Source organism: Haemaphysalis longicornis, unplaced genomic scaffold, assembly GCF_048455015.1.
Source record: "Haemaphysalis longicornis isolate Haplotype H1 unplaced genomic scaffold, Haemaphysalis longicornis Haplotype H1 scaffold_2, whole genome shotgun sequence".
NCBI classification, from domain to species: domain Eukaryota; kingdom Metazoa; phylum Arthropoda; class Arachnida; order Ixodida; family Ixodidae; genus Haemaphysalis; species Haemaphysalis longicornis.
The window spans coordinates 196087149-196112968 of record NW_027526295.1 but is presented as its reverse complement, the minus strand read 5'-3'; the positions used below and the strand labels follow the sequence as shown (position 1 = coordinate 196112968).

Here is a 25820-nt window from a genome sequence, read left to right as displayed (position 1 = left end):
GGGAAATATCGCCACTTTTTTCGGCTGTTCAACGCAGAAAATTAAAAATTAATATCCTCGTAGTCGGCTGTGGAGGGAAAATTCAGTGGCCTTGGACATTACCTAGGACACTTGTGTCTTTTGGTTACGCTGTATACCGGTTAATCGGTGCTGCCAAAGTGAACCATCCCACAACACATTTGGTGCTTCTTTGAGCCATGACCAGCAAGGTTCGCGTGCGGTGGCAAAATGCTGTTTCGGAACTTGGGGGCTTTCGCAAACCACCTGTTTCAGACCAATGAAAGCAGCTTCTTGCTTGCGTAGCCAAACAGCTTTTGCTATTTTGGGTTTGTTTTATGCGATGCATTCTTTGCCGAGTACTCCTACAGCAGGGACCGTGTAACGCCCTGCGTTTCCCCAAAAAGGCAGACTTGGCTGGCGGTAACCTGTAATCGTTACAATTGCGTTAATATAGTGAATTGGTCGAATAGAATTTTGAAAGACCAGAAAATAAAAAAATAACAAAAATGACAAAAATAGCGAACCGTGTAACGCCTTTCATTTCCACAAAAATGCAGATTTTTTGGAACTACCACCTGTAATCGTTATAATAGCGTAAATTGAGATAATTGGTCGGAGAGAATTTATAAAAACAAAAAAATGGCAGTATAGAATTAACACTCCACACAAGCAGCATAACAATGCTACGCATTATAGACAACCTTGGCGTACCCACACGCATTGATCTCCGTATCAAGTGACCCCCGGAGATATCTGGGAGGAGGTTTAAGGGTTTGTAGACTGACAAATACGGTCTACGTTGTCAACACAACCGTCCTATCTGGAGGGGAAACCGTCACGAAACACGGGAGGATTTTCACCTGATGAGCTGGCTGGGATACACGAAATGACAATGCTCATAGCTGTCTTTATCTTACACAAAAGATACCATATATAGCTGCAGCTTGTCCGCTCAATTCAGCGTCGGTGGTGCCGAAGTCGCCAGTGAAATCCTCCCGTGACCTGTTGGCTTGGAAACTCGTACTTATTATGATGGCCCGTGAAGTCGTGCGTATTGTAGTCGTGTTTGCAGGTGAGCTTTTTTGCATTACGAAGCTCTAATACGCTCTGTTCAGATGTGGGCGGCTTGAAACTTCTACTCTGCTGACATCAAGTGTTCGTTTCAGGAACCTGTTGGAGAACCGTTTCACAAAAGCATTGTATTGCCCGTATGATACGAACTAATCAAAGAACTTTGAAGAAATAATCTTTATTATTTGTAAAACTTCGGACCCTATAATATTGCGTGCGAGATTGTCTCGTAACTATCTCGTAACCGCAAGCACAAATGGCGCGCTGAACGCAACGTTGCCTAATAATTATGCGAGAAACTTACCCAAAAGCTCAGAAGCAGTCGAGCAAGTGTTACCATTTTTGATAGCAAAATGGCGTAAATATTTCCTAATCTACGTATACTTGTCTTCCCCCAGCCCTCTCCTTGGTAGCTGCTCAGTGGGTGAGTGCTGTTCACTCTTTTCTTAAGTATTCAATGTATCTCGCAGTTTATGAATACTGGGGTCTTCATCTGCACCACATTGAATTTTTGGTACACACAGTAAGATATTCGCTTATCGGAGCTGCATACTGAAAGTTTCACCCGCGCAGATGCATAGGAAGCGCAAATCGAAGGGGTAAAACTCATTGCCCTTTTCAAGTTTTGCAAGTGGTTGAGCCGCGAAGCCGTACAGGTGACACTATATACTGTACGACAGTACGATCACATTTACATCACATTTATATGGATTTATTCGCGGCCGCATCGTCGTCACTGTCTCCATCCCGTTTCTTGTGGTCGGCGTCTCGTGCCCGCTCTTCCTTCCGCGCCGTCGGATCGGCGCGACTTTAACGGTTCCGTACGGCGTCGCGGCCCCGTTCTGCTCTCAGGGCTGCCGGATGGGTCCAACGGCGACGGTTAGATTGGGTGGCACGGGCGCGCTCTCGTTTTCTCACCACCGCGTCGGCGACGAGGCGGCCGCGTCAAGGGTCGCGTTCATGGGGCTGCCCGCGCCGTCTTTTTTCGTACCAGCACTCGATGCGCTACGAGAGAGGTTTTTTCCCTTTGTGGCTCGCCAACTGCGTCACACACACGTGCTTTAAACAGCGTGTTCCTCCAGGAGAGATTCCGATGTTCCTTTTTCCTTTGTGGCATGGCGACCCTAGCTGTCGCGCGTGCGCACTGCATACTTTGGAGGGTTTTTTGCTCGCTCATACGCAGACGGTGTTCCCTAGCCATAGACAGCTTTGCTGTAAAAAGAAAACAATGAAGTAGTGGTCTCAACGTCAGACGTGTTTCAACCAGTCGCAATATGTGCTTACACAAGTAACTTTTCTAACGCGATCCAATAGCAACGCGTTGTCGTCTAAGCTTTCAGTAATTTTCTCTCAATAATATCAATATGACAGTGATTAAAGCACAATGTCACAGGTCATTCATTTTGCGTTTCTATTTTTTCGCCACCGTGACCGAGCAGCAAGTGAGGCCCGTCGTTTCGGCGTCCGGCAACAGCCATGGGAACTTCGGCGCCAGCGTCGGGGTTCGCGCTGAGGGCGTTATCCACAAGTTCCCGAATAGCGGTGCCAAAGTCATCGTCGGTGGCGAAGTGCACAAGAGCTTCGGCAGCGTGGACGGACACGGCTGGAACGCCAAGCCGCAGGGTCAAGTCGGCATCCGCGTCGAGGTGCCCATCGGCAGGAAGTAGACGTGCGAGGGTGTAATTAAAAACACGTCCTCTATACTTACGGGGTTGCCACAGTTTCAATTATTTAGTGACGCCATCGGCAGTCTTTTTTCGTTCCAACTGCCTATAGCAAGCTGGAATATCCTGGAAGCTGTTTTACAGCCACTTTTTTTTTTGCGCCATTGCTGCTTACTCTTCAGATCCACACTTCTCTGTATAGGGTGTCATCATATTCTCACTCTACTTTAAGGGGTGAGCGAAGCCGCAACAAAACACAAAACTAGATTCATACGGGGAGGCTTAAGCCCAACTCACCCCGAAAACGCTTTTTACGGGCTGTGGGGCAATTTCCCATCTCATCCATAAATTTTAATTCTACAATTGGAAACATGGCAAAAAAGCCTTTTTGTCAGAACATGACATCCAATCACAAGCTCTATTGAAGATGCGAATTAATCCGAGTGCCCGAGAACTGGGGATGACGTTGCACAGATTTGCTATAACAGTATTGTGGACACTGTCATTACCTTCAGCGGAGAGAGAGAGAGAGAGAGAGAGAGAGAGAGAGAGAGAGAGAGAGAGAGAGAGAGAGAGAGAGAGAGAGAGAGAGAGAGAGAGAGAGAGAGAGAGAGAGAGAGAGAGAGAGAAGTAACTTTAGGTTTCTTTTTTTGCCTGCTCAGGGCAGTTCTGAGCGGCTCCAAGCAGCCCAGAGTTGCTCCCGCAGTAGACGTTCTGTGAGCAAATAAAATACGGGCGGCTTGGAGGGGCTCATAACTGCTCCGAGCAGCCAAAAGAATAAAAAAAAAGAGAGACCATTTATTCGCACTTTTCAAGAGCGCTATGAGGTGAGGAGTAGGGCTCCCCAATGGTTCCGCAGCCACCTATCCGTCGGCCGGAATCCCTTGAGACTCAGAGGCGGCCACTGCGAGACCGATGACTTTACGTTGAACCCTGGTGGCCCGGTTGAGTTGTACGGCCTCCCAAGATATTAGGTTTACGGCTTGTTGGAAGAGGGACATGTCCATACCATGTGGACGAGGTCTTCGATGCCATTACAGTGCTTACAACGGGGGATGAAAATTTCGGGTTGCCATGTACTGTGCATTAGTGGGTTCGGAAAGACCCCAGGTTTGTAGCTTTCTCCATGTGATCTCCTCCTCTCTGCTGAGCTGCTTGCTAGCCACTAGAATTCCTTTATGTGGCTCCCTGCGGGAGCTATATAGAGAAAGTCTACTAGCCACGGGATATATTTTTCGCGATAGTCTATAACGTTTGGTGATCTCGTTAAAAGTCCTTGGTTTGTCTTCCAGTGGGGATGGATCTGCGGGAGGTGTAGGGGCACTGACGGCGATCGTCCGGAAAGCGACCCCTTTCGTTCCCGATAAGGCCCGGATGAGCTGGGGGAGCAGATGAGCCTCATTTGCTCAACTGGCACTCTTACGTTTTCGAGGATTTTACAGGCACCAGAGGATATTCTGCCTCTGTCGTAGCTGATGTGGAGTCGCTCACTATCACCCTCGTCCCCGTTTTGCCATTGCCTGGGTGATGGCTACTTCCGCAGCTTCCTGTATGTCAGAGCCCTTGATTGGGAAGCATAAGTACGGGATTCCGTTTTCAAGGATTCTACGGCGGTGTGGGCCTTCCTTCTTTGGTGCTCGGCGGCGTCGATGTATAGGACGTCCGATCTGCCACCGCACGTAATTTGAAGGACGGTTGATAATAACAGCCTCCACGCTGCCCTCATATTTTTTCGTTTTTGCATTATTTTTAGAGCAGGAAGAAAAGGGAAACTGGAATCTAAGTACTTTCCATTCTTGCACGAACGTTCTTTTACCGTGCTGTCGAGAGCGGTTAAAGACGTCCAACATAAAAGAAAGCAACACATGATAATGCAGTAACGACACAGACGTAAGGAAACCTTCTTGTACTACAGATATGTCATACAGTGAAAAAATCAATGGCAAAATCTTATCGTTCAAACCGGGAGTAGGTTTATTGAATGAGTCCAAAGCACATGAAAAGAAATAATTTAAGCTACCAAATTGTGGGTTCACGCGTATTCATAAAGTTAAAGGGTTCTGTGTGCTTGATACAGGCCCTGGTGTCTCTCGAGACGCTAATTCGAAGTACATTCATTATTTATTTATTAATAAGGATTAAATATGACACTAATACTTAGAGACAACAAGCGTAGCTATGATAGATAGACAAATAAAAAAAACCGAGCTCAACTAAACACTTCTAACGAGTTGCTCTCATGCGAGAAAAGCAGAATGAATGGCCGACAAGTGCCCCACCGAAGCAGGACAAAAATTAGGTGTTAAGGCGTGTGTGAACGTAAACGAGCCTCCCTGTAGGGAAAAACTGCCTAGGGTAGTTCTCAATACACAGGCGAAACTCTACCGCTGGAAAAAAAAAAGCGAAATGTGGTTGATGCCTCGCTGGCACAAGAATGCTGATTTTTTCCAGTTTGTGTGCGTGACACCGCTGGACACCGCTATTCTTTTATTTCAGTCATGGGCATCTGCAAAAGAAAGGTGCGGAATTGTGCTGTTAGGCTTGGCATAAATAAAGCGATTTCAGTTACTCGCTTCACCCAAACAAAAAATAAAGGTTTACGACACTCGGTGCTCCTGCCCTGTGTTTCCTGCTTTAATTTTAACATACCGCCATCCTGCATTTTGCCGATGTAGTTATGTGCATCAAGAACTCAATAAAAAAAGTACCTGCAATACGGAAAAAATCTGGACAAAACAGTATAACGAAGCACCATAATTTAGTCCATGTTTGGGATTCAGATAAGGGTTTTCTTGGGTGCAATTTGTTCCCACGTTTGCTGACATGGAAGTATGAGGCAATTCTATTTTCTGCGCAAGAAGGGCATCGAAGGTATTGGCACTGCAGGTAACCAGTCAGCACGTTGCAGCTGTTATTCACGGCAAGATTAGCCATGCAGTTCAAAACACTGGCATCATCTGTCACTGGAAGTGGCACACTACGGGTCATGACATTGCTTCCGATCTGGCTCCCCATCCTGTAGTGCTGTTTGGCTCCAAATACTCAGTCTCCTCGTCCATAACAAACATGTCGAAACGGCAACGTTGAAGCGGCCTTGCAAGGGCCTTCAGTGCTCACGGAGTGGCCTTGCCACGTGTTTTTGAAAACCGAGCTTCACGAAGCTGAGATTACGGGGGCCTATACAGTCGCATTTAAAAAGGGGGCCGGGACTGCCTTTCTTGGTACGGCGGGTTACTAACTACCCGTTAATTTATTTTTCCAGTAGGCCAGCTCTTTCTTACCAGGCATGGACGTTCTGGCACTCACGCAGTCATTGCTACCGCATGAATGGTCAGTAGTTAGAAGAATAGGTTGCAGCTATGGCGCTGGTACGGAGAACTCGCCGATCGCACATCTCTTTGTGCCCTTACTTGGGTGGCTGCCGAATATGTGGCAGTGTGCCTCCGTGATTATGATCCCGTTATGCCCATGTTACTGAAGGGAAGGAAAGCGATTATTATTTTCCAAGAAAAATCGGGTGTGTCTTCGCATGGCCACATTTTAGACCATTCTATTTCTACTTGCACTCGGGGCCTAATTCTTGGGGACGCTTATTTGGATCCTCCTGCGACAAAAGCAGCACCCATTTTATAGAATGTACTAAACTGCATAAAATGGGCACAAAAAAATGCAAGTCAACGCAGTTCGGAAAGGCAAGTAAAGGCCACAAAGTTATAAAAAAAACCAATGCTGATATTTCGTAACAATGCGAAAAAAAGAATTACAATAATAGACAGTTCTTGGTTGTTACATCCTGAACAATATGCCACAAAAGGAGACCGAAATATCTCGTGACCAGTTAAAAACAAGGTGGCATCGAGTTACCCGCATATAAAGACCATTACAAAGTTACATGGGATGAGAAAGACAGATGAAATGTGATTCCTTTACCGCGTCATAATGTAGGCTATGTGACAAACGCGAAGTTTGCGCCATTTTATTACAACGTAGGCCACTCTTTCATTGCAGCACCATCTATCAACCCTCCGCATTTTATTTTGCGCTCCTTGTTTACTGGATGTTTACTGCGAAAACGCCGAAGCAGTCCGCTGTTTGTGGATGCATTGTTCAAACAACGGAGAAGCCAGCAAAAAGAGGACAGAAAATGCAAAAAAAAAAAAAAAACCGCTCCGCACCTGTGAACTAGTGAGCGATGGGTTCCACGACTTTCCCAGGGACCAAGGCTTCCAGCGTCCACCCCGGATGTTCCGAACCAAGGGACTGAGGTAGCGGGGATCGACATCCTTTGCACCACCCGTGATCAGCATAACCAGCAAGCCAACCACGATGACCACCAGCCAGCCGAACCCGCAGTACCATTGGTATGACAGCCGGTACAAAGGCAGTACATAACTGTGAAGCCAAGAGCAAAAAAACCGACTCAAAGAAAATCGGTGTTGTGGTTTCTGCGTGGGAACCACTGATGATGATGTATCGACGTGCATATCCGCACAAAGAATTGAAATATCATGAACTGAGCTTGGATGGTTGGTTTTCAAAGAGAATTCGTACGCACAACTCAATCACAGAGTAAGCGGCCTGGCTTTTTCTTATAAACATGTGCCCCAGCAACTGCCATATCTAGGGTGAGGGTTGTTCTGAAGCACACAAGCTCCAGGCATGCGCGAAAATGTGCATAGAAAAAAAGCCGAAAGAGCAATTGAGTAGTGTTCATGTGCAAGCCCTTTGGTCATTTCCAACGCGCTAGTCATGGTTAGGTTAAAGATTGCCCCCATAAAGAGTGCCGAACCATTGTCGGTGCCATCAATTGACGAACCGACACGATGACACATTGTGACATTGCGCGACGGGGATACGCAGTCCGTAAGCTAGTCAGCTGACAGTATGGGTTGAATTGTTGCAGATAGTATAATAAAGCTTGCGCTCATAAATTGTAATACTAATGTGAAAAATTCGTTGCCTACCGATCCCGGTTTAAAGCACTGGCTGTTCGGGACCCTCCGCGCCCTGTAGCATCACCGGAAGGTCCTTCGGGACGCTTGAAGGTTCACCCTTAGAATGGCTGAGTTCAATCACCAAGGATCACTGTAGACACCGCGAAGTGGGCATCATGCATCCCTCGCCTGATAATTATACGTGCTTGAACTCTCTCTCAACTCTAGGTATATTCATAAACTCGCCCGCAGATGTTGTCCCTAGTTGCCATCGGGATCTACGCAAAACTTCTGTATTTCTTATTTTCCTCCAGGAACAAAATCCCAGAGTCTACTGACCTCTCTCCAGCGGTGACTGTAGCAGACGTCATATTGTAGGCTAAGGTACTTTCCTCAGGGACCGCAGACGTCGTCGTGGTTACGTTTTGCAAGATATACGGTACGACTGTCGGGGTCAAGAAACTTGAAGCAGCTGACGTCATCGGGCAGCCGTCGTCACGCAGAGGCAAAAGCTTTGGCTTAACCCCGTACACAGCGGCCCCGATTCCAATCCAGAATCCCATTGCCAGGCCTGCAATAAGACCACAAAGGGCAGCCTGCAAAATGAAAGTACACATTAAAAGTGAAATGCTTTTTCGAGCATATTTTGTATTTTCGCCCAACTTTCGAGTTTTAGGGCGTCCATGCATGCATGCAAACTTCAGAGTAAATACTATTTCGTAAGCATTTCAAATTCCTATTTCAAAGGAAGAGCACAGAATACGGCGACCGGCGGCGCAAATGTGTATGCGAATGAACACGCACGCAAGCGCGCGCACACACGCGCACACACACAAACGCGCACACACACAAACGCGCACACACGCGCACTCACTCACTCACTCACTCACTCACTCACTCACTCACTCACTCACTCACTCACTCACTCACTCACTCACTCACTCACTCACTCACTCACTCACTCACTCACACTCTCTCTCTCTCTCTCTCACACACACACACACACACACACACACACACACACACACACACACACACACACACACACACACACACACACACACACACGCGCGCGCGCGCGCACACGCACAAGCACATACATAAATACACAACGAAACCGTACTAGGAAGGCTACCAGGGCCAGAAACAGCACTATACCCCACCGAAACAGGGTCTGTGTACCCTGGTACCTATTGCTGCAGGTAGCATGAGAGAATTCCTCGCCCGTCCACAGCTCCTAACAGGATGTGGACGCTGGAGTTACCATCGGGGGCTGAAAAGTTGAATTTCAGCTTGAGTTGTCAGAGGGGCGCTGGCTACGACCCCTTCCTTAACTTGGGATAAATTTACACATTAGTACATGATAAAAGGCAGGGGAAATGCAGCCGGTCGGTAGCAAAAAGGGTAAAGCATCGAAAGGGCTATCGGAAAGCTGTGGATCCGGGTATGACCAGTAATGTATAATTTATCGACGTCATTTCGTTACTACATTCCGAAATACCTATATGCACGCTAATAGAAGGTGAGCATTCTGTCATGGCAATGCACTAAGGTCAGAACATAGTCATGAAGAGAAATAAAAGGCTATTCAATGCGCGCTAGGCCGGGAACTGAAGTTCAAACTTTACAGTGTCAGCTGAGGTAATTCTTAATTGTAGTCACAAATGAAAACCTTGGCAATGTATTTGTCATTCATTTAAAGATAAGACAAAATGTTGCTAGAGAGTAGGCAGTCATATCTCGAACGAAGAAAAGCTACTAAAGGAAGAAATTATAAAGTTAAGGGGGTAGAGTTAAAAAGGGTCACACTCACCGAAGGATTATAAGGACACGCAAACAGGAGGCATATATACTAACGATAGTTTGTCTAAGATATAAATATTTTATGAGAAAGAATAAAGAAACAACCGCAGTAGAGGGCTGCGGAATAATTTCGACTACCTGGGAATCTTTAAGGCGCGCCGAAATCTCGACACATGGATGTTTTCGCTTTTCGCCTCCATCTGAAAGCAGCAAACGCTGCCATTTTGAGACTTGATGCTGTGGACCAAGAATAATCATGCTGAACCTCCATTCTGTGAATAATTTCGTATGTCCTACCACTGCGGTTGCCAGAATTATTTTTCGGGATCTTATACGCCGCCAGTTTTTTTAAAAAAGGAATCGTGGGGCCCCCAAACATTTTAACTTTTGTTTGGCTGTAACAAACCAGCAACCTTATTATTCTTGTTTTTGAGCATAGTGTATCGATTAGGTGTGTAAATACCATTTACTCACCTCATCGATACACTATACTGAAAAATAAAAATGTCAGGGAGGGATGCGGTGCTCACAAAATTTTGGGTTTCTTCTGACACGGAAATACCCCCACCCCCATGGATACGCCGTTGTGTCCTGCATATTCACTATGCAGAAACCAAATAACAGAACGTTGTTCTTTTCGCCGCCTCTTTCATTTTGGCTGTTTTTAAAAAGCCAAAACTCAGCTGGCAACCATCAAATCGTTGTATCATGTCAGCCACTGTGTGTCACACGGTTCCGATGCATTGGTTGAGCGGCGCGCTTTCCCTCTAGAGTCAGTATATTATCCCTATGTTCCTACCGCTGGGCAATTCGCAAACCTCACGGCCATTTTTATACTGTTCCTGTGCCGATGTCTCTGCCTCTGCACAATGATGCCGTCAAGTCAAGTGGACACCTGGGGAACATGTCTGCCAACTTACAGACAGGCTCCTGCGACCTCTTGCGATTTTTCTGTGACTTTTCCAAGGCTTTCACTCCGCCTCGTATGCATAAATAACGTCCCTGCATCTATTAGTGTGTGTCACGCCGAGACCAATGTATCACTGCGAGGCTCTAAGCGTGTTTTTTCCTTAATTTTCTGGCTCCCATAATGTTTGTCTTTAGTGCACGCGGACGCACACTTTCCGCACAAAGAAGCTTGTCCTCCTCGCAGAAGGAACCCACCGGCTGGTTGGCTTTGCGGCAGAAGAGGCCCAGGGTGAAGACTCCGAGCAACGGTCCGCCCACCACGCCGAAAATCATGAACGACGCCTGCAGCACTCCGCCCAGCTGCTCCACCACTGCCGTCAGCAGAACGCACAGTATGCCGAACGAGAAGGCTGCGCCAGCAAAGCGAAAAAGAGAATGTCATAAGCAGCCCTCAAGTGAAATCCCCGTATGCTCCAATGGGATGCGCATAATGAAAAAAAAAGCAGTTCCTTCCATTTCTTCGGCACTACAGTGACGAAGGCAGTTGCGAGGCAGAACATGGTTTCTGTCGCTGCACAAATTGGCTACACTGAAAACTTCGAGCTATGATCCTTAAAGGGGCCATGAAGACAAAACACAAGTTTGGTTCATTCAAAAGATTGCCTCGTTAGAATCATACTGACACCACTTTTAACATACACTTCGCTCAAACAAGCTATATAATTAGGAAAAAAGGGAATGGCCGTGTGACCCACTAGCTCATTTCCCGCAACAGAACCAATGATGTCATACCAGCCAGCTCTGCGATTGACGGAGGCCGGAAAAAGCAAACGCAAATTAGGCACAACTACCACGCAAGATAGAAGTGCCCCTCCATATGCCCTTCCTCCACCTCAAAAAACACAAGACATACCCTGGTATTCTGAATCCTTCCTCCACTCGAACCTAGAGTGGAGGAGGCCCTTGAAGTTGATTTCCCCATGCATAAGCATTGCGGAATCCTCCCATCGACCAAGTGGAGGGTGCAAAGGAGGTGGAGTAAGAATTCAGAATACGGTCCTAAACTCTCTGGGAGGCAGCACTGGCCAGCTTCGAATAGGCTGATCAGCGGATGCTGAATCTGGGCACACGAGGGAGCCTGGAGACAGGGAGCCACTGCTGAGGGCTCCACCTCCTTGAAGAAGAAAACCGCAACGGCAATAAATCGTTTTACTCTTTCCGCCTCTTTTTCCCTTGCACCTTCTCTCTCTCCACTTCTAATAATCACGAGGAAGGACACCTAATTAGGAAAATGAAACCGGGTGACACTCCATGTATTTTTCCCTTGCGCCAGGTTTTTTTTACCTTGGGCGGGTTTATTTATTTTGTTTACTTCTTTCTCATACACTGCCACAAAGGCATTGCCCAACAGAGTTGTGTACGATGGGTAAGCAATTGTGATATTTAGGAAAAGGGAGAAAAACTCAGGAAACAAAAAAGGTGCACACTGACGAGTCGATAACTAAACGATAAAAAATGTCTACTAATTCGTAGAATTCTTATACCGCTTTGTCTAGAGTGTGAGTTTTTAACAGCCAGATATGGTTGTAAGTAGCGAAAGACATTAGAATATTTCATTCGTTTTAATTTTTTTTTGTTTATTTTCGCCAATGATGGAGAGAGAGAGAGAGAAACTTTATTTGAGCCCCATGGGGCTAGTCTGGGTGGCGGGTGACCGGCGGTGGTAACCGGCCGGTGACCATTGCAGCTCGCTGAATGACCTTAGCCTGGACCTCACGGTCCGAGCTGCACAACGCCTTCGCCCAGTGCTCTCCGTCTGTGAAGGGGGGGAATGGGTTTTGGGGGCACTGCCACATGCAGTGGTCTTGGGTATCGAGGGACCCGCAGTCAGGGCACAAAGGGGTGGGGTACAAAGAAGGGTAGATAAGGTGAAGTCGATATCGGCAGGGGAGTACGTGTGTCTGGGTGAGTCGCCATAGGCGTTCCTCTTCGTTGGAGAAGGTCGGAGCGGCTGGGGGTAGTTGGCGGCGGGAGAGGCGGTAGTGCGAGGTTATGTCGTTGAAGGTAACAAGTCTGTCGCGGGCTGATAGGGCTCCGTGGAAGGGCTCAAGGCCAGGACCAGCTCGGACGGTGAGCTCTCGAGCGGCCCTGTGTGCTGCCTCGTTCCCCCGCACACCCGCATGGGCCGGAGTCCATACCAGCTCTACTGGGGTGGTGGGAGAATTTTGAAGAAGGATTTTGAGGGCCAAAGGCGAGATCATTCCTTTGGCGAAATTTTGAACGGCCGTTTTGGAATCGGAGATTACGATGGAGGGGGGCGGCCTGAGGGTAAAGGCTAGGGCTACTGCCGCCTCTTCCGCGGTCGCCGGGGAGTTAGTGTACAGATTAAGGGAAGCAAGCGGAGGGGCGTCAGGGCCATTAATGACCGCTACCGCATAAGCTTCACGGCTCCTGTATCTCGCAGCGTCGACGTAGACGGTGGAGGGGGTGATTGGGTACCGCTTGGTTAACGTCCTCGCCCTGTGCTCCCTGCGCGCTCGATGAAACGTCGGGTGCATATTGCGCGGTATGGGTCTCACCGTTATTAGCTCATGAATGTGGCTGGGAAGGGGAATGAGCGCGTCGATAAAGAATGGGCTGTCAAGGCGCAGCCGTCGGAGAAGCATTCTGCCTGAGAGCGTGGCTGTGAGACGAGTGAGCTGACTCAAGAGATGCGCCTCAATCAACTCTTCGGCGGTGTTAAAGACCCCAAGTGATTCAAGGCGGGCAGTGGATGTGCTCTGAGGTACCTGCAGCGCTGTTTTATAAATTTTCCTAATTAGACAATTAAGTTTAGCTAATTCGGTGGGCGAAGGTAGCAAGTAGGGAAGAGAGTAAGTGATGCGACTAATAATGAAAGCCTGTATCAGCCGAAGGCGCTCTGCCTCTTTGAGCCCCTGATTTCGGGTAGCTATACGACGTATGAGATTGATAGTTTGATTCACCTGAGAAGTGAGGTGTGCTATGAACGTGGTGTTAGCACGGTTGCTCTGTATGTATAGGCCTAAGATTTTCAGGCATTGCACCTGGGGAACGGGCTGTTCGTGAACTCGGATTGTAATGTCCGGAGGAGAAGTGCCTGTGCTGGCACGTTTAGCAGGAAGGATTAGTAGCTCCGTTTTCTCCGGTGAGCATTCAAGTCCAATGCCACGAGCGTAGGCAGCGACGACATCTGCTCCCTGTTGAAGGGTATCCTCAATGTGCCCATCACTGCCCCCGGTCGTCCACAAGGTGATGTCGTCGGCATAAAGACTGTGATGAAGGGATGGTATGTTATTCAACTGCTGGGGGAGATTAATCATCGCTATATTGAATAACAGTGGTGACAGGACAGCGCCCTGCGGGGTACCTATTGAGGGTAGGTGTATTATGTCAGAGCGCAGGTCGTTGATCTGAAGGACTGCAGTGCGATCGGTAAGGAAATCGCGAATGTAATTGTAAGCACGAGCCCCCGGGGCTAGGGCTGTCAGGTTTTGCAGAATGGCTTTGTGGGAGACTCGGTCGAAAGCCTTTCGCAAATCGAGGGCGAGTATCGCTGCAGAGTCTACACGAGACTGGGGAGTTATAATGTCGTGCTTTAGTTGGAGGTGAACGTCCTGAGTGGAGAGTCCGGCCCGAAAGCCGAACATGGTGTGGGGGAATTGTCCTGTGTGGGTGAGATGCTGAACCAAGCGTGCGTGAATGACATGTTCAAGGACTTTTCCTACACAAGAGGTGAGGGAGATGGGCCGGAGATGCGCGAGGTCGAGAGGCTTGCCGGGTTTAGGAATGAGCGAGACCTTTGCATGCTTCCATTCGGGGGGGATGGCACCGGCTTCCCAGTGATGGTTGTAATAGCGCGTTAAGATCTCGATGGATGGATCATCCAGGTTGCGAAGGAGCTTGTTGGTAACGCCGTCTTCCCCAGGTGCGGAGCCCGGGCGAATTTTTATTAATGCGGCGCGAACCTCCGAAACCGTGATTGCGCGGTCCATGTCTGAGTTTTCAGAGCCCCCGTAAACAGGGAGGGGCTCCTGAGTACCCTGTGCTAGGTATAGGTCCCGGAGTCTTGATAGAAGTTGCTCGTTAGTTCCGTCAAATTTGTGTATGATTGTAGTTAGACGATTTCGGCTAGTCGTTTTAGAGTGGGTTGGGTCGAGCATGTTCCTTAAAATAGCCCATGTACGACGCATGCCGAGGTTACCTCTCATGCTGTCGCAAAATTGCCCCCACTGAGCCCGGGCTAATTCGGCTGTGTAGGTCTCAATCGTTTTATCGAGGCGGGCTAGTTTTAGTCGTAGACGGCGATTGTCGGCGCCATCGCGTTTGGAGGCTTGTGTAAGCCTCCCATAGATGTTGCAAACGCGTGTCGACTGTTTCTGAAGGAATGTCTGGGTCCAAAGGAAGGGCTTGCAACGGTAAGTTGCATGGAAATTTATACCACAATAGCGATGAATGGCCTTTAATTCGCTGTTTTTTTATGAAGATGCAAGGTGTACTGCAGAGTTTGTCCGTTTACGTTGTTTCTGCATACACATTTTCAACGGTCTTTTGCGAACCTTTTTAGTTTAGTCCTCGGTTTCTTTGGGAAGATGTCTAAGATGCACATTGCGACAACTGACAGTTATGACCGTTGCAACGGCCATAACTTAGACAACGAGGTTCTCTCCCTTCGACCTGGTGCACGGCCGACCGGTTACCACGATGCTGGATGCGATGCTACCTCCCATACACAGAGTTAGCACCCACGAGGATGCGAACTCATCTCTCAGAGAGCGGAAAGAGCGCGACAACTCGCCAGGGTCCGGATTCAAGACCAACAACGTCTCGACGCTCACCGTTACAGTTTTCGTCGACGGAGCGTGTCCTTCACACCCGGTGATAGGGCTTGGCTGTGGACTCCAGTTCATCCACGGGGTCTCATCAAAAACCTTTTGAAGCGGTGCTTCGGTCCGTACAAAGTGCTAAGTCGCATCGGAGACCTCAAATATAAAACAATCCCTGACGGAGTGCGCTCATCTTCTCGAACACCGAAGCTAGAAAACGTGCATGTGCATGTTTTGCGGCTTAAGTGGTATTGTGAACCGTAACACGCCAGCTGCTTCACGAACAACCTCTCTCTCTCTCTCTCTCTCTCTCTCTCTCTCTCTCTCTCTCTCTCTCTCTCTCTCTCTCGCTCGCTCTCTCTCTCTCTCTCTCACATGGAGCTGTTACCGACGAGATAGAAGATGAGAACGCTAACGGAGTGTGTTCGGTGAATTTGGCAGCCGTTTTTCTAGCTTTAGCTCAAGCGGTTCCCGGCAATTAAACACCAGGTTTTTCCTCTCTTCTGTCAAGATCCTAGTGCCATCCGTGATAATATGTTTTTGTCAGATAATATTTGGGAAAATTATTTTTTTCTATTTTTTTTTGTTTTACTGGTTTTACTTCCACCAAATATGCATTTTTGTGGAAATGCAGGGCGTTACATGGTCCTGGGTGGAGGGTACCCAGCAAAGAATGCTTCGCATTAAAAAGTCCCTTCTGAGAATCACGTCGCGGGAGCGATTAGGAAGTAGGACAAACGCAGCAGGGTACGTGGTACCGTCTATGGGGACGCGTACTTCCGAACTTTGGAAATACGGATAAAAAATAACAAAAACTGGTCAACCCTGCGCAACGCCTGGCATCAGCGGCAGAATACACAATTGTCGAAGTAATGGCACTTATTCTCTACCGCGCTACACATTTACAAAGTTGGCAAAAAGAAACAACAGAAAACTTAAAAACAATAAGCAACCAAACGTCTTTGGCTAGTCATAGACAAATCTGGCTGCAAAGAACTCACACTCCAGACATGCGACATAAAAATGCTACGCGATGTTTACGCAATGCTAAATTTCTGGACATTGCTTTATTCATAGTGGAGTATCTGAACAGTGCAGGAGCACGGCAGAAATTTGATTGCCCGTCTCAAACAGCTCTCTTGTGCTAAATCTATTGCCTTCCAGAACCTAAGGTTTGATGGCTAAAGCCTTTGATCTTTTCGGACGTCTGCTTTTCGGACGTCTGCTCCCACCAAACGACAATTTCGGTGCCTTCGTTGGTGCGGTTTTAGGTGCCGCTTTAGATGATCGGTGCCTTCGTTGGTGCGGTTTTAGGTGCCGCTTTAGATGATTTGATGTTTTTATCGAGGCAGAGTGCGTTATCTCTAGGAATGACGCATTGTGCATAGGTGAAAAACCGCGACTATATCTAGACACTGCTACAAAAAAAAAAAAAAAAAAAAACCTAGTTTAGGGTCAAGAGGAAGTCGCACCGCGAACCTGCATGCGCCGGTCGTGTTGATTGTTATGTATTTGTTGCCACACAACCCCACTATCTTGGAGTTCGAAATATAAACAATAGAAGAACCACTTCAATACTTTTAGATAAGGAATAGAGGGTAAAGCTTCTGCTCGGAGGGGCTTACCTAGAACCTTAAGAATAAGCGATGCGTGCTTCTCGTAAGTCTTCTGTGGGATGCAAAATGGCCGCAGAAAATCCTCCAACAAGACGGCAGCCAAAGAGTTTACAGCCGATGAGACGGTACTCAAAGCACCGCTAAAAATGCCGGCGACGACCAGCCCTGGAAGGCCTTGGACGCCGCCAAGGAAGACCATCACAAAGTAGGGCAGCACCTATAATTGCAAGGGACATACTCAACACCGAACGCATATGTACACTTTTTCGCCATGATATACGAAAATTACAACGGGCGTGTACCTGTGTAATTGGTAGTGCAGAGTTTGTAATCGTGATGAATAATTACGTCTTAAGGCAATAATGGTTAGCTGCTGCTGCCACATTGCTTACTCCAGCTTTCAGTTAATCTTTTTAACAGCTTCCTTGAACATATGAAATCCTTTTGCGAAGTTCTCGTGCCTTCAAATTAGCTCGAAGCGCGCTGAAGCTGCGGTCGGTATATAGAAACCAAGGAGGGACGGGCTTCACCCTAATTAAGCAACCTGGGGACTTTTCATGACTTCCGTAATCTTGTACACGTGGCGATTTTAATATTTCTGCTCCTCATTTGTTCTCAACTGAACTCTCGCCATCGCGTAACAGAAAGGTCGGTAAGCGACTGCCCTGGTGCAAGCACCTTCACATAAAAACGTTGAAACCGGACAAATCTGTACAGAACTACAGCAAACTACAGCGGTACTTCACGCACTTTGACGTGTTGCGCCGCCTTGAACACTCTCTTCAAATCTTCTGCAGAATGGGCATACTCGTGGACTTACGCCCACTCAGGCACATCTGTGCCATGGCCGCTCGATCTCCCAGGGGGGAGATCTAATGGACGTGCCTGAGCGGACCCAGCTATGGGAACACGCCGGTGCGAACACGCCTGTGCGGCCACACTGTGAAGCCGCGCCTATAAGAAGTGGCTCATCACCGCGAGGCTTAAACAGTGCATTTCCACATTATTTCGATGCACAAGGTTATGACTAGCCCGGTGACACAAAAGTGGGTGCGGCTTAGCTCAGCTAACCTTGGATATGCAAAGCGAAAGCTTGGCTTAGTCTTGGTGAGTCTTGGTTTCGCTTGGTTAAACCTTTGATTTAGCTGTGTTGCCGACCACGTCTCAGAGCCGTTCGGTTCCGCACACCGTTCACAAAAGGAGGCCGGGCGAACGCGGCGTTCATTCATGGCGAACGCACCGTTCCTCTTCGCCGGGCGCGAGGCGAGTAACGTCACCCGAAACGACCCAGCGCCGCATGCATGGGAGGCTGCGGGGGTGGTTAGCTGCCTTGGCCGCAGCGACGGTGGCGACCACTGTCAGTGCCCGCAGGCGCCAACGGCGGGCCCGGTCCCGCAGGTGTGTCTCCGGTCAAAAGGTCGTTTGCGCATCATCCACGAATACGCCGGACGAAAATAGTAAAGCTTTGCTTTAAAACCTGCAGAATTCTTGAAACTGCATGACCACTTTACGACGACACCATGCTGACATGAGCGCCGAGCGGGCTTGTGACTGCTAGAGCGGCCGATTGCGGAAAGGTCGGCGAGAAAATGCGCCAAAGGCATCCAGAAGGTTCCAATAGGGGCTACATCACATTTGTCACTATGCATAAATGGCTGAAACATGTTGATGCAGTCCTGCGAAGATTTTTCAAAGGCAGTTTTCGGCGGCTGCTGAGGTTTCCCTCGCTGTCGCCAGCAGTTGGGCTTTATCGTTGGAGCTCGTGTCCTCGTGCTGAAATCTTTGGGTTCCCTCACACATCCCTTTTCGAAATATAGGTGGCTCTGGGTTGATGTCTAATAGCCCGTCTGTAGTGCTAACGGGTGTTTGTGACGTGAGCGATTAATTAATTAGCGTCATATATGGAACAGTTTCGTGAGTCGACTATAACCTCAGCTTTGCATTTCCGCTGTTAAAAGAAAAAAATGAATGCAGTACGTCGGCCGCTTGTCGATCATTTTGTTGCGTTATCTCCGTAGTTATGTGTCTGAAACACTGATTCTTTTAGAGCGACAGCTGGGAATATTTTAACATGGAGTTATTTTTTCTGACCGTGTGGTTAGACAGCGTGAGCCACATGCACCGTTTTGTATAGCTCGCCTCACTAGCGCATGCGCCACCCTAGACATCACAAGAGAGGGGTAATTCCACTGAATACAGTGGACTACTGACGTTTTCTGAAGAAGGCCCGCATAGCGTCATTCACCGTTTGATCTTACTGGCGGTATGGCGAATCCAAGTGAGCCCGAAGGGTGCCGGCTTGCTTCTTCCTTTACCATGACACTTTCCCAGCACAATGAAGCGACCTAACTCTGTGTGCTCTAGCGTGGCCTGCAGTGAAGGGGAAACGCTTTCCACTACCCTAAATTCATGGATCTTGAACCTTTACGCTGCCGGAAAGCACAGGCGCGGGCAAAACGTGTCAAGGAAACACGATGCTGTAGAATTGGATAGGTTGCAAGGGGGAGGCAAACCGCTGTCATTGAGTTACTGCCACAAGTACCTGTACCCCTGCAATTCATTTGTTTTACCTGTATTCATTTACAGTCACCTTCTTCTCATTGTCTCTCATTTTTTAGCGGCAAGTATCTATGCAGCCAATGTATGCTATCACTTGGCTTGTTAATCTCCTGCTTCATGTATGTAAACGTTTTCTTGGCGGTATTAGCCAAATGCAAAGTAACAACGGGAAGCCAAAAATATGCGTCGAAAATGTGCTGGGGTGTACGGAAATATGCTTCGTATAGAAAAATTTACTCTTCTGCGGTCTCCTTTATCACTTTACCGGTCTCCTTTATCACTTGTTGTTCGCAGACAGCCTGCCTAAGCTACCATGCAGATTGGCCGCATCTCTTCGTCAGACCTACTTATCCTCAAAAACTCTTCGACGACTCCTGACATCCGCATCGTCTAGGTTCCGGGATACACCGCCATCCGAGGCAATGAAGCGGTTCGCGCCACGGCTCGCGATATGATACACCGAGCCCCTGCCGACGGTGGCCAATCTATACGACCCTAACACCCTCCCTCCCGTCCCTCAAGATCAACACCACCCACTGAGTGGTTACACAGAGATTCTCGCCCACTACAGGCTAACTCGCCGCAGCCCACAGCCACCCCACTGGCGCCTCTCCCGAGACTAAGGTACAGCATGACGGCGACTTCAGGCAAATACCTATCTCCATCCCGCCTGTTTCCACCTCATCTTCCCCACCCAACAACCTTCCCTCTGTGCTTAGTGTCCCCAGCCTGGCACCCTATGCCATTTAGTGTGGGCGCGCTGACGCACTCCAGATTTTCCCACTTCCCAACCCCACTTTCAAGCAGTGGAAAGATTCCCTAGTCAGCCAAGACCCGGATACCCAGCTGAACCTGGTGAACCGAGCGATGACAGCCAGTCGAAACCAATAAACCCCTGATTAGGGATGCCTGTCACGGCGCGAGGCCCATAACACCGGCCTCTGCTCGACGAATAAAGATTTATTCTCTCTCTCTCTCTCTCTCTCTCTCTCTCTCTCTCTCTCTCTCTCGCAATAGTGAGATATAAAAAATGCTGCCTTAGAAAAACTAGAAGATAAAATTGGTGGGAACGTGGTTTGCTGATAATTTATTATGATACGGAATTTACCAATTCTCTTTTCACAGGCCGCCAGCGAGCATCCCAAATTCAGGAAGTTGCATCATGGTATGCGCGGTAGCGACAAGATAAGGCGGAAGTGCATGGCTTGCATGCCATGCTTAGAATAGTAAAGTGCAATACATGCCGGCGTACCTGGTCTGTGCTGGTTATCTTGCCGGACAGAAGGGGCTCACACTGCCTGAAGTTTGCATACATCACAATGCCCGCAAAGCTGGCCGTGAGGCTGAGAGCTGACAGTATGGGCCAGTTGAGAAACAAAGCACTGAAGCATGGACAAACAAAAGCAACAGTCATTATTGGAAAAAATCTTCTACTTGTTTCGCCAAACGACATAGATTAGGAATGCTGTTTGGGCAAGTTGATTAATCTTGGAGGACATTGTTTTGTGTTATAAAGTACGCAGCTATGCTGCAGACACAATTCAAGTTATGAGATCCAGCGAGCCCACAAAGGAGTCTCTGTGGAATGCTGGGTAACCTAAGTAGGTGACGGGGTATTCTCTGAGGACTCGTTCTTTTATAGTTAGAAGAAACCCGGAAGTGTACTCTTGTCTATTTTGACACTTCAGCGATACAATTGAGCATGCGAAACGGCATCATTAAAATTGGGTATAAACAAACAACAATTACTTTCCACACCCTTGAAACATTGCATGCAATGGGTAAAGCGAGGAGTTCTTCGTTTCTCTTTATTGCTTATCAGAACAAGTCGTTGAGAAACAAGCTCAATGAAAAGTAACTTTTCAAAGAAGTATTGCCTCGAACGTACCCCTGTGCTTTCTTCAAGGTGCTTACGGTCATGAGTCTTTGAACCTGAGCCTGGTTGACGCCGTACAGGGAGACGTACACAAAGATTACACCGACCGCAAGTGACCATACGCTGTGGCGAACTGTGGGGTCCGGATCAAAACTGGAAGTGAAACACGCAAGAACTTCTTAGAATGTTTGAAAAGTTCAGCACTGTATGGAACCTAACGGGGTGAAATCTATGCTAAAATTCTAACAGCGGAAAAATTCGAATGAGAAAAACGTACGTTCAGCTTCCAAATGGGATCGTATGAATTTTCAACAAATGGACGCCGTCCGTACCTGAGACTAGCTGGATTATTGTTCTCTTGATAGGTAATCGTTCATTACGCAATCATAACGTAAGGCCATTCAGTGCTCTTGACAAACTTGATTACGCCACTTCATTTTCTAACATGCTGACACGCTGCGCGGATAACACGTAGCTTCTAGTATGCTAATGAAAGTAAATTCCCCCGTTCGTAACTCCCAGCTGTATACAACACAAAGTTACTCATCATTTTCGTTGTGCCACTTGTATGATTTATCCTTTTAAGTTTACGGGCAGTTTTATCGTTTTTTTCGGCAACATTACCATTGTTTTGTTTTTTCCACACACAGGCACAGTTGACTCATTGGTTGTAGGGTTACTCGCCGAAGCATCGCCTGCGCCGACGCAACGCAGGCGATGAGGCGCGCCGTTGTGGAGGGCTCCGGATTACTTTTAACCACCTGGGGATCTTTAACGTGCGCCGAAATCTCGTACACACGGGCCTTCTTGCTTTCCGCCTCCATCAACAGGCACAGTACATACAAAATCTCTGAAGCATTCACGCTTCCGGAAAAATATTTCGTATGAAAACCATCATACCCACGCCCTTTCTTTCCAAACTTCTCAAGGTGTCAATTTAGTAACTGTGGTAAAGGAAGGGTATGAAATTCCGATATTATTATTATAAAGCCTTAGCGCCTTTTATACACAAGTCCAACGTTTCAGGGGAGCTTATACATATACACTTTAGTTGACCATGCCATTTGATTACACCAAATGAGTTTTTCTACAGTGCTGTTTTTTGTATATTTTAGCAGCATGTTATAACCATGCGTATATGACAGACACCCAAGAGAAGAAACACAATGCTGAAAAAGTGCTCACTTCCAAAATTCTATCCGTCCTCCAGCCTGGGCCTCGCTCCAGACGTTGTAGACGCCACCCATGCGATATGTGCCTACCGCGACCACAGCAAACATTGCTGCAAACATAAGTATCGACTGGAATAAGTCTGTCCACAGAACAGCCTTCATGCCTCCCTGAAGATGAGACAAAAAAAGAAGCACAAAGCAGAATTAGACGAACGAGAGCGAACAGCGGCGTCCTGAGGATTTCATCATGGAAGGGCACACTACGGAAAAAGAAGGAAGAGAGGATGTAAAAGGGTGAAACGATAGCGTGAAGACAAACAAACGGAAAAAAATACTTGCGTAAAAAAAGAACTAATTCAAAATGAGTAATAAAAATATTCCGTATCCCCTGCGGGTACTCCACATGACCTTTAATTTTTATTCTTAATTTTTTACAGTATGCTCCTAATAAAGTTTACTACACCTCCTTCCCGCGACATAGCGAAATGGCCGATTTCTCCGGTGACAGCATACACCGAAGCCGTGTAATGTTGGTGTGCAGTTTGCGACAGAAAAAAATTGGCTCCAATTCACGCTGTGAGGGTGGTTGGAAAGCAAAGCTTTAAAGGGCAGCCACAACAATTGCCCATGCTACGTCACTTCAATTCACACACGTGGCTCTACAATGAGTCAAACCAGAGATTCTGCCAGCCGTTACTTGGAGTTCGCGGGGGCGGCACCCGAACGCAGTAACGTCGGCCACGGCCAAGCTAAAGCGGCAGATGCCGCCGCTGTAGCCCGGCCGTGCGTCGGCGGAAAGAAAACCGAGAGGAGCGTCTTTCGAAGGGTGAGACAGCGGAACCTAGATATCCTGATGTGCTCAGGGCTACACCACCGCGCGACACAAGCGCAGACATCGAAACAATTCGGCATGTGAGCTTAGTGATTCCCATTTATACCGATTTAAACTAGTTAGTTTTGTAAGTTTGGGAACTTCGAGAAAGATGAGGGAACTTTTACAATCACTATTTTTCAGATCCATTTGTTCGTTTCGCATTTTGTAATACCTCTTAACGCACAACCGAACTGGTATTCACCAATTTAGAAAACGGAGTCCCATTCATGGCAAGGAGTGCGCAAAAGGTAGCGTTTCTCTAGCGGCAAGATGCCTGTAAGTGGTCTCTACATTTTGCTTTCCCGCACTGCAAACCAATCTTTAACGTATCTTTGCCGCACGCTCACTTATTTCCGTCAAGTCTGGGCTACCCAGCAGGTGCTGTCAAAAAATTCAAGCCGTGCGAAGAAAGCGCGCAATAGACGCGACGCTGCGCCAAAACAGGCCCAAAACAACCGTCGCTAAAGCAGACGGCAAAGCCGTCCCACCGAAGCGCCCGCCGGTGCGAGCAGTCACATGAGTGCGGGGAATGCTGGGTAATAGAGCCCTTTCGCCACGCCATTTACACTGTGCTTCGTGGGTGAAAAGCGCCCTCTCCATACCCAGCCACGTTGGGAGTTTCTTGTCCCGCACGCCAAGAAAGAATCATTGGCAGGTAGAGGTAGAAAGCTTTGCTTTAAAATTGTTATCACTAATTGTAATTACACTATAGGTAGATTGAGTGACCCAACGACCCATCGCCATTCTCTATATCCGAGCTCAAAAGTTTCAGGAAGCGGGGCTGCCGTCCTTTTTGGCCTTCCCTCCGTACGCCACTGTTCGTAAGGGAAGAAAGGACGTAACGCTTTGCCCTTCAACGCGTGTTTGTAAGGCAGCACATAGGACCATGTCGCTAAACCTGCCAGCGAAAGCCGCATACTCACTTCGAATTCATACTGTACATGTCAAGCACACAAATCAAATTTTGTGGCATCCCAATACCACAGAGTCATGTGAATGAGGTAAAGCAATATACACGCAATCAATGAAGAACAATCCCGATGGTCAGTATAGACATCTTGGTAAATTTACAAACCTCCTAAACAAGAAGTTCGAAGAGCTTCTCCTTATACACCGTATGCTTCCTGTCTTTATATTGGCGTGTGTGTACTTCATGTGTTTAGAGGCAAGAATAAAAGCGAAGGACCGATTGAGAATATTAATAACAATTGCTATTATTATTATTATTATTATTATTATTATTATTATTATTATTATTATTAGTCCCGCAGCATGGCGCCCAGCCGGGATGCATGCTTGCTCTGCTCGTGCCCTTTTTTCGGAAAACAACAGTTCTATCGCTGCGGAAGGTGTGTAAAACGTGTGCACGCAAAGTGTGTGACCTGGCCGGACGACCAACTGGAACTTTTGAGGGCTGGATCGCGCCCATTTTGCTGCAATTTGTGCGATTCGACCAAGTCGGGAGCTAAGCCTAGAGACGAGATGGAGGCATCCCCGACGGAAACGTGTTCTCCGCAGCCCACCGCTCCCCCGACCGGTTCCTCTCTCTCCCCTCCGGGTAACCTTTGTGGTGAGATTGCCGGTCTCCGCCGTCTTCTCCTCGACGCGCTGGAGGGAATTTCTTTTTTGAGCGACGAAGTGTCGCAAATGCGCGAAGAAAATGAGCGCCTCCGAAAGGACCATTCCCGCGGAGCCGAACAGCAGGCTCGAATCGTCGCCTCCCTCCGCTCCGAGGTTCGTTTTTTACGTGAGGAGCTGGCCCGCCGTGTGACCCCCGCGCCTGCGAAGTCCCCGACGGTTGTTCCATTTCAAGCTTCCGTGATCCCCTCAACCTCCGACAACCCCTCGCCCTCCGACACGCCTCGAGACACCGAGACCAGCCCTGTTTGCCCTCGCCAGCTCGTCAATCCCCTTCGGAGCAACGCGTTGACGATCCTGCCCGACCCCCTTTGACAACAATTGCCACAAAGGGTGAAAAGAATACAAAGAAGGGAAACAGGCCTGCATTCCTTGGAGCCATGGAGTCGTGTGCATTGTCGGTGGTTGAGCGGCCGCAGCGTCAAAGGGCACTATTTGTTTCAAAGTTGAGCCCTGACACTGCCACTGCTGACCTCAAGAAGCACATCGAATCTCAAAATATTTGTCCCCTTTCCTGCCGGCGGCTGAAAACAAAATATTTGTCGTACTCCTCATTCTACGTCATGGTTGACGAAGAAAACATGAAGCGTCTGAACGACCCCTCAATGTGGCCGCGTGGCTGCATTTTCAAGCCATTCCGTGGGATTCTACATGATGATATGCTCCATCCTTCAGAGTCTGTAATTGACAGTGAAGGTGTGTAATTTGGACATCTTTTACCAAAACGCTCGTGGTCTACGAACTAAGCCAACTGAATTTTTCGCTAATGTTATTTCGTCTTCGTTTCCTGTCATTGTGATTACCGAAACTTGGCTGTGCAATGAGATTCCCTCATCAGACTATTTTCCACCAAGTTACAA

The 25820-nt window shown here is 48.0% G+C and overlaps 1 protein-coding gene across 1 annotated transcript in view; it reads right to left on the bottom strand.

Moving 5' to 3' along the window:
* Positions 1–4685: 4685 nt before the first annotated feature.
* Positions 4686–25820, bottom strand: part of LOC144169748 (putative sodium-dependent multivitamin transporter) — a 33436-nt gene continuing 12301 nt past the window's right edge. The window contains exons 5-12 of the mRNA XM_077699075.1: positions 22462–22616; positions 21289–21429; positions 20653–20782; positions 16851–17058; positions 10637–10791; positions 8009–8265; positions 6911–7127; positions 4686–5241 (exon numbers count right to left, since the gene is read on the bottom strand). Of these exons, the coding sequence (XP_077555201.1) occupies positions 5215–5241; positions 6911–7127; positions 8009–8265; positions 10637–10791; positions 16851–17058; positions 20653–20782; positions 21289–21429; positions 22462–22616 (1290 nt within the window). The 3' untranslated portion in view covers positions 4686–5214. The remainder of the gene's footprint in view (positions 5242–6910; positions 7128–8008; positions 8266–10636; positions 10792–16850; positions 17059–20652; positions 20783–21288; positions 21430–22461; positions 22617–25820) is intronic.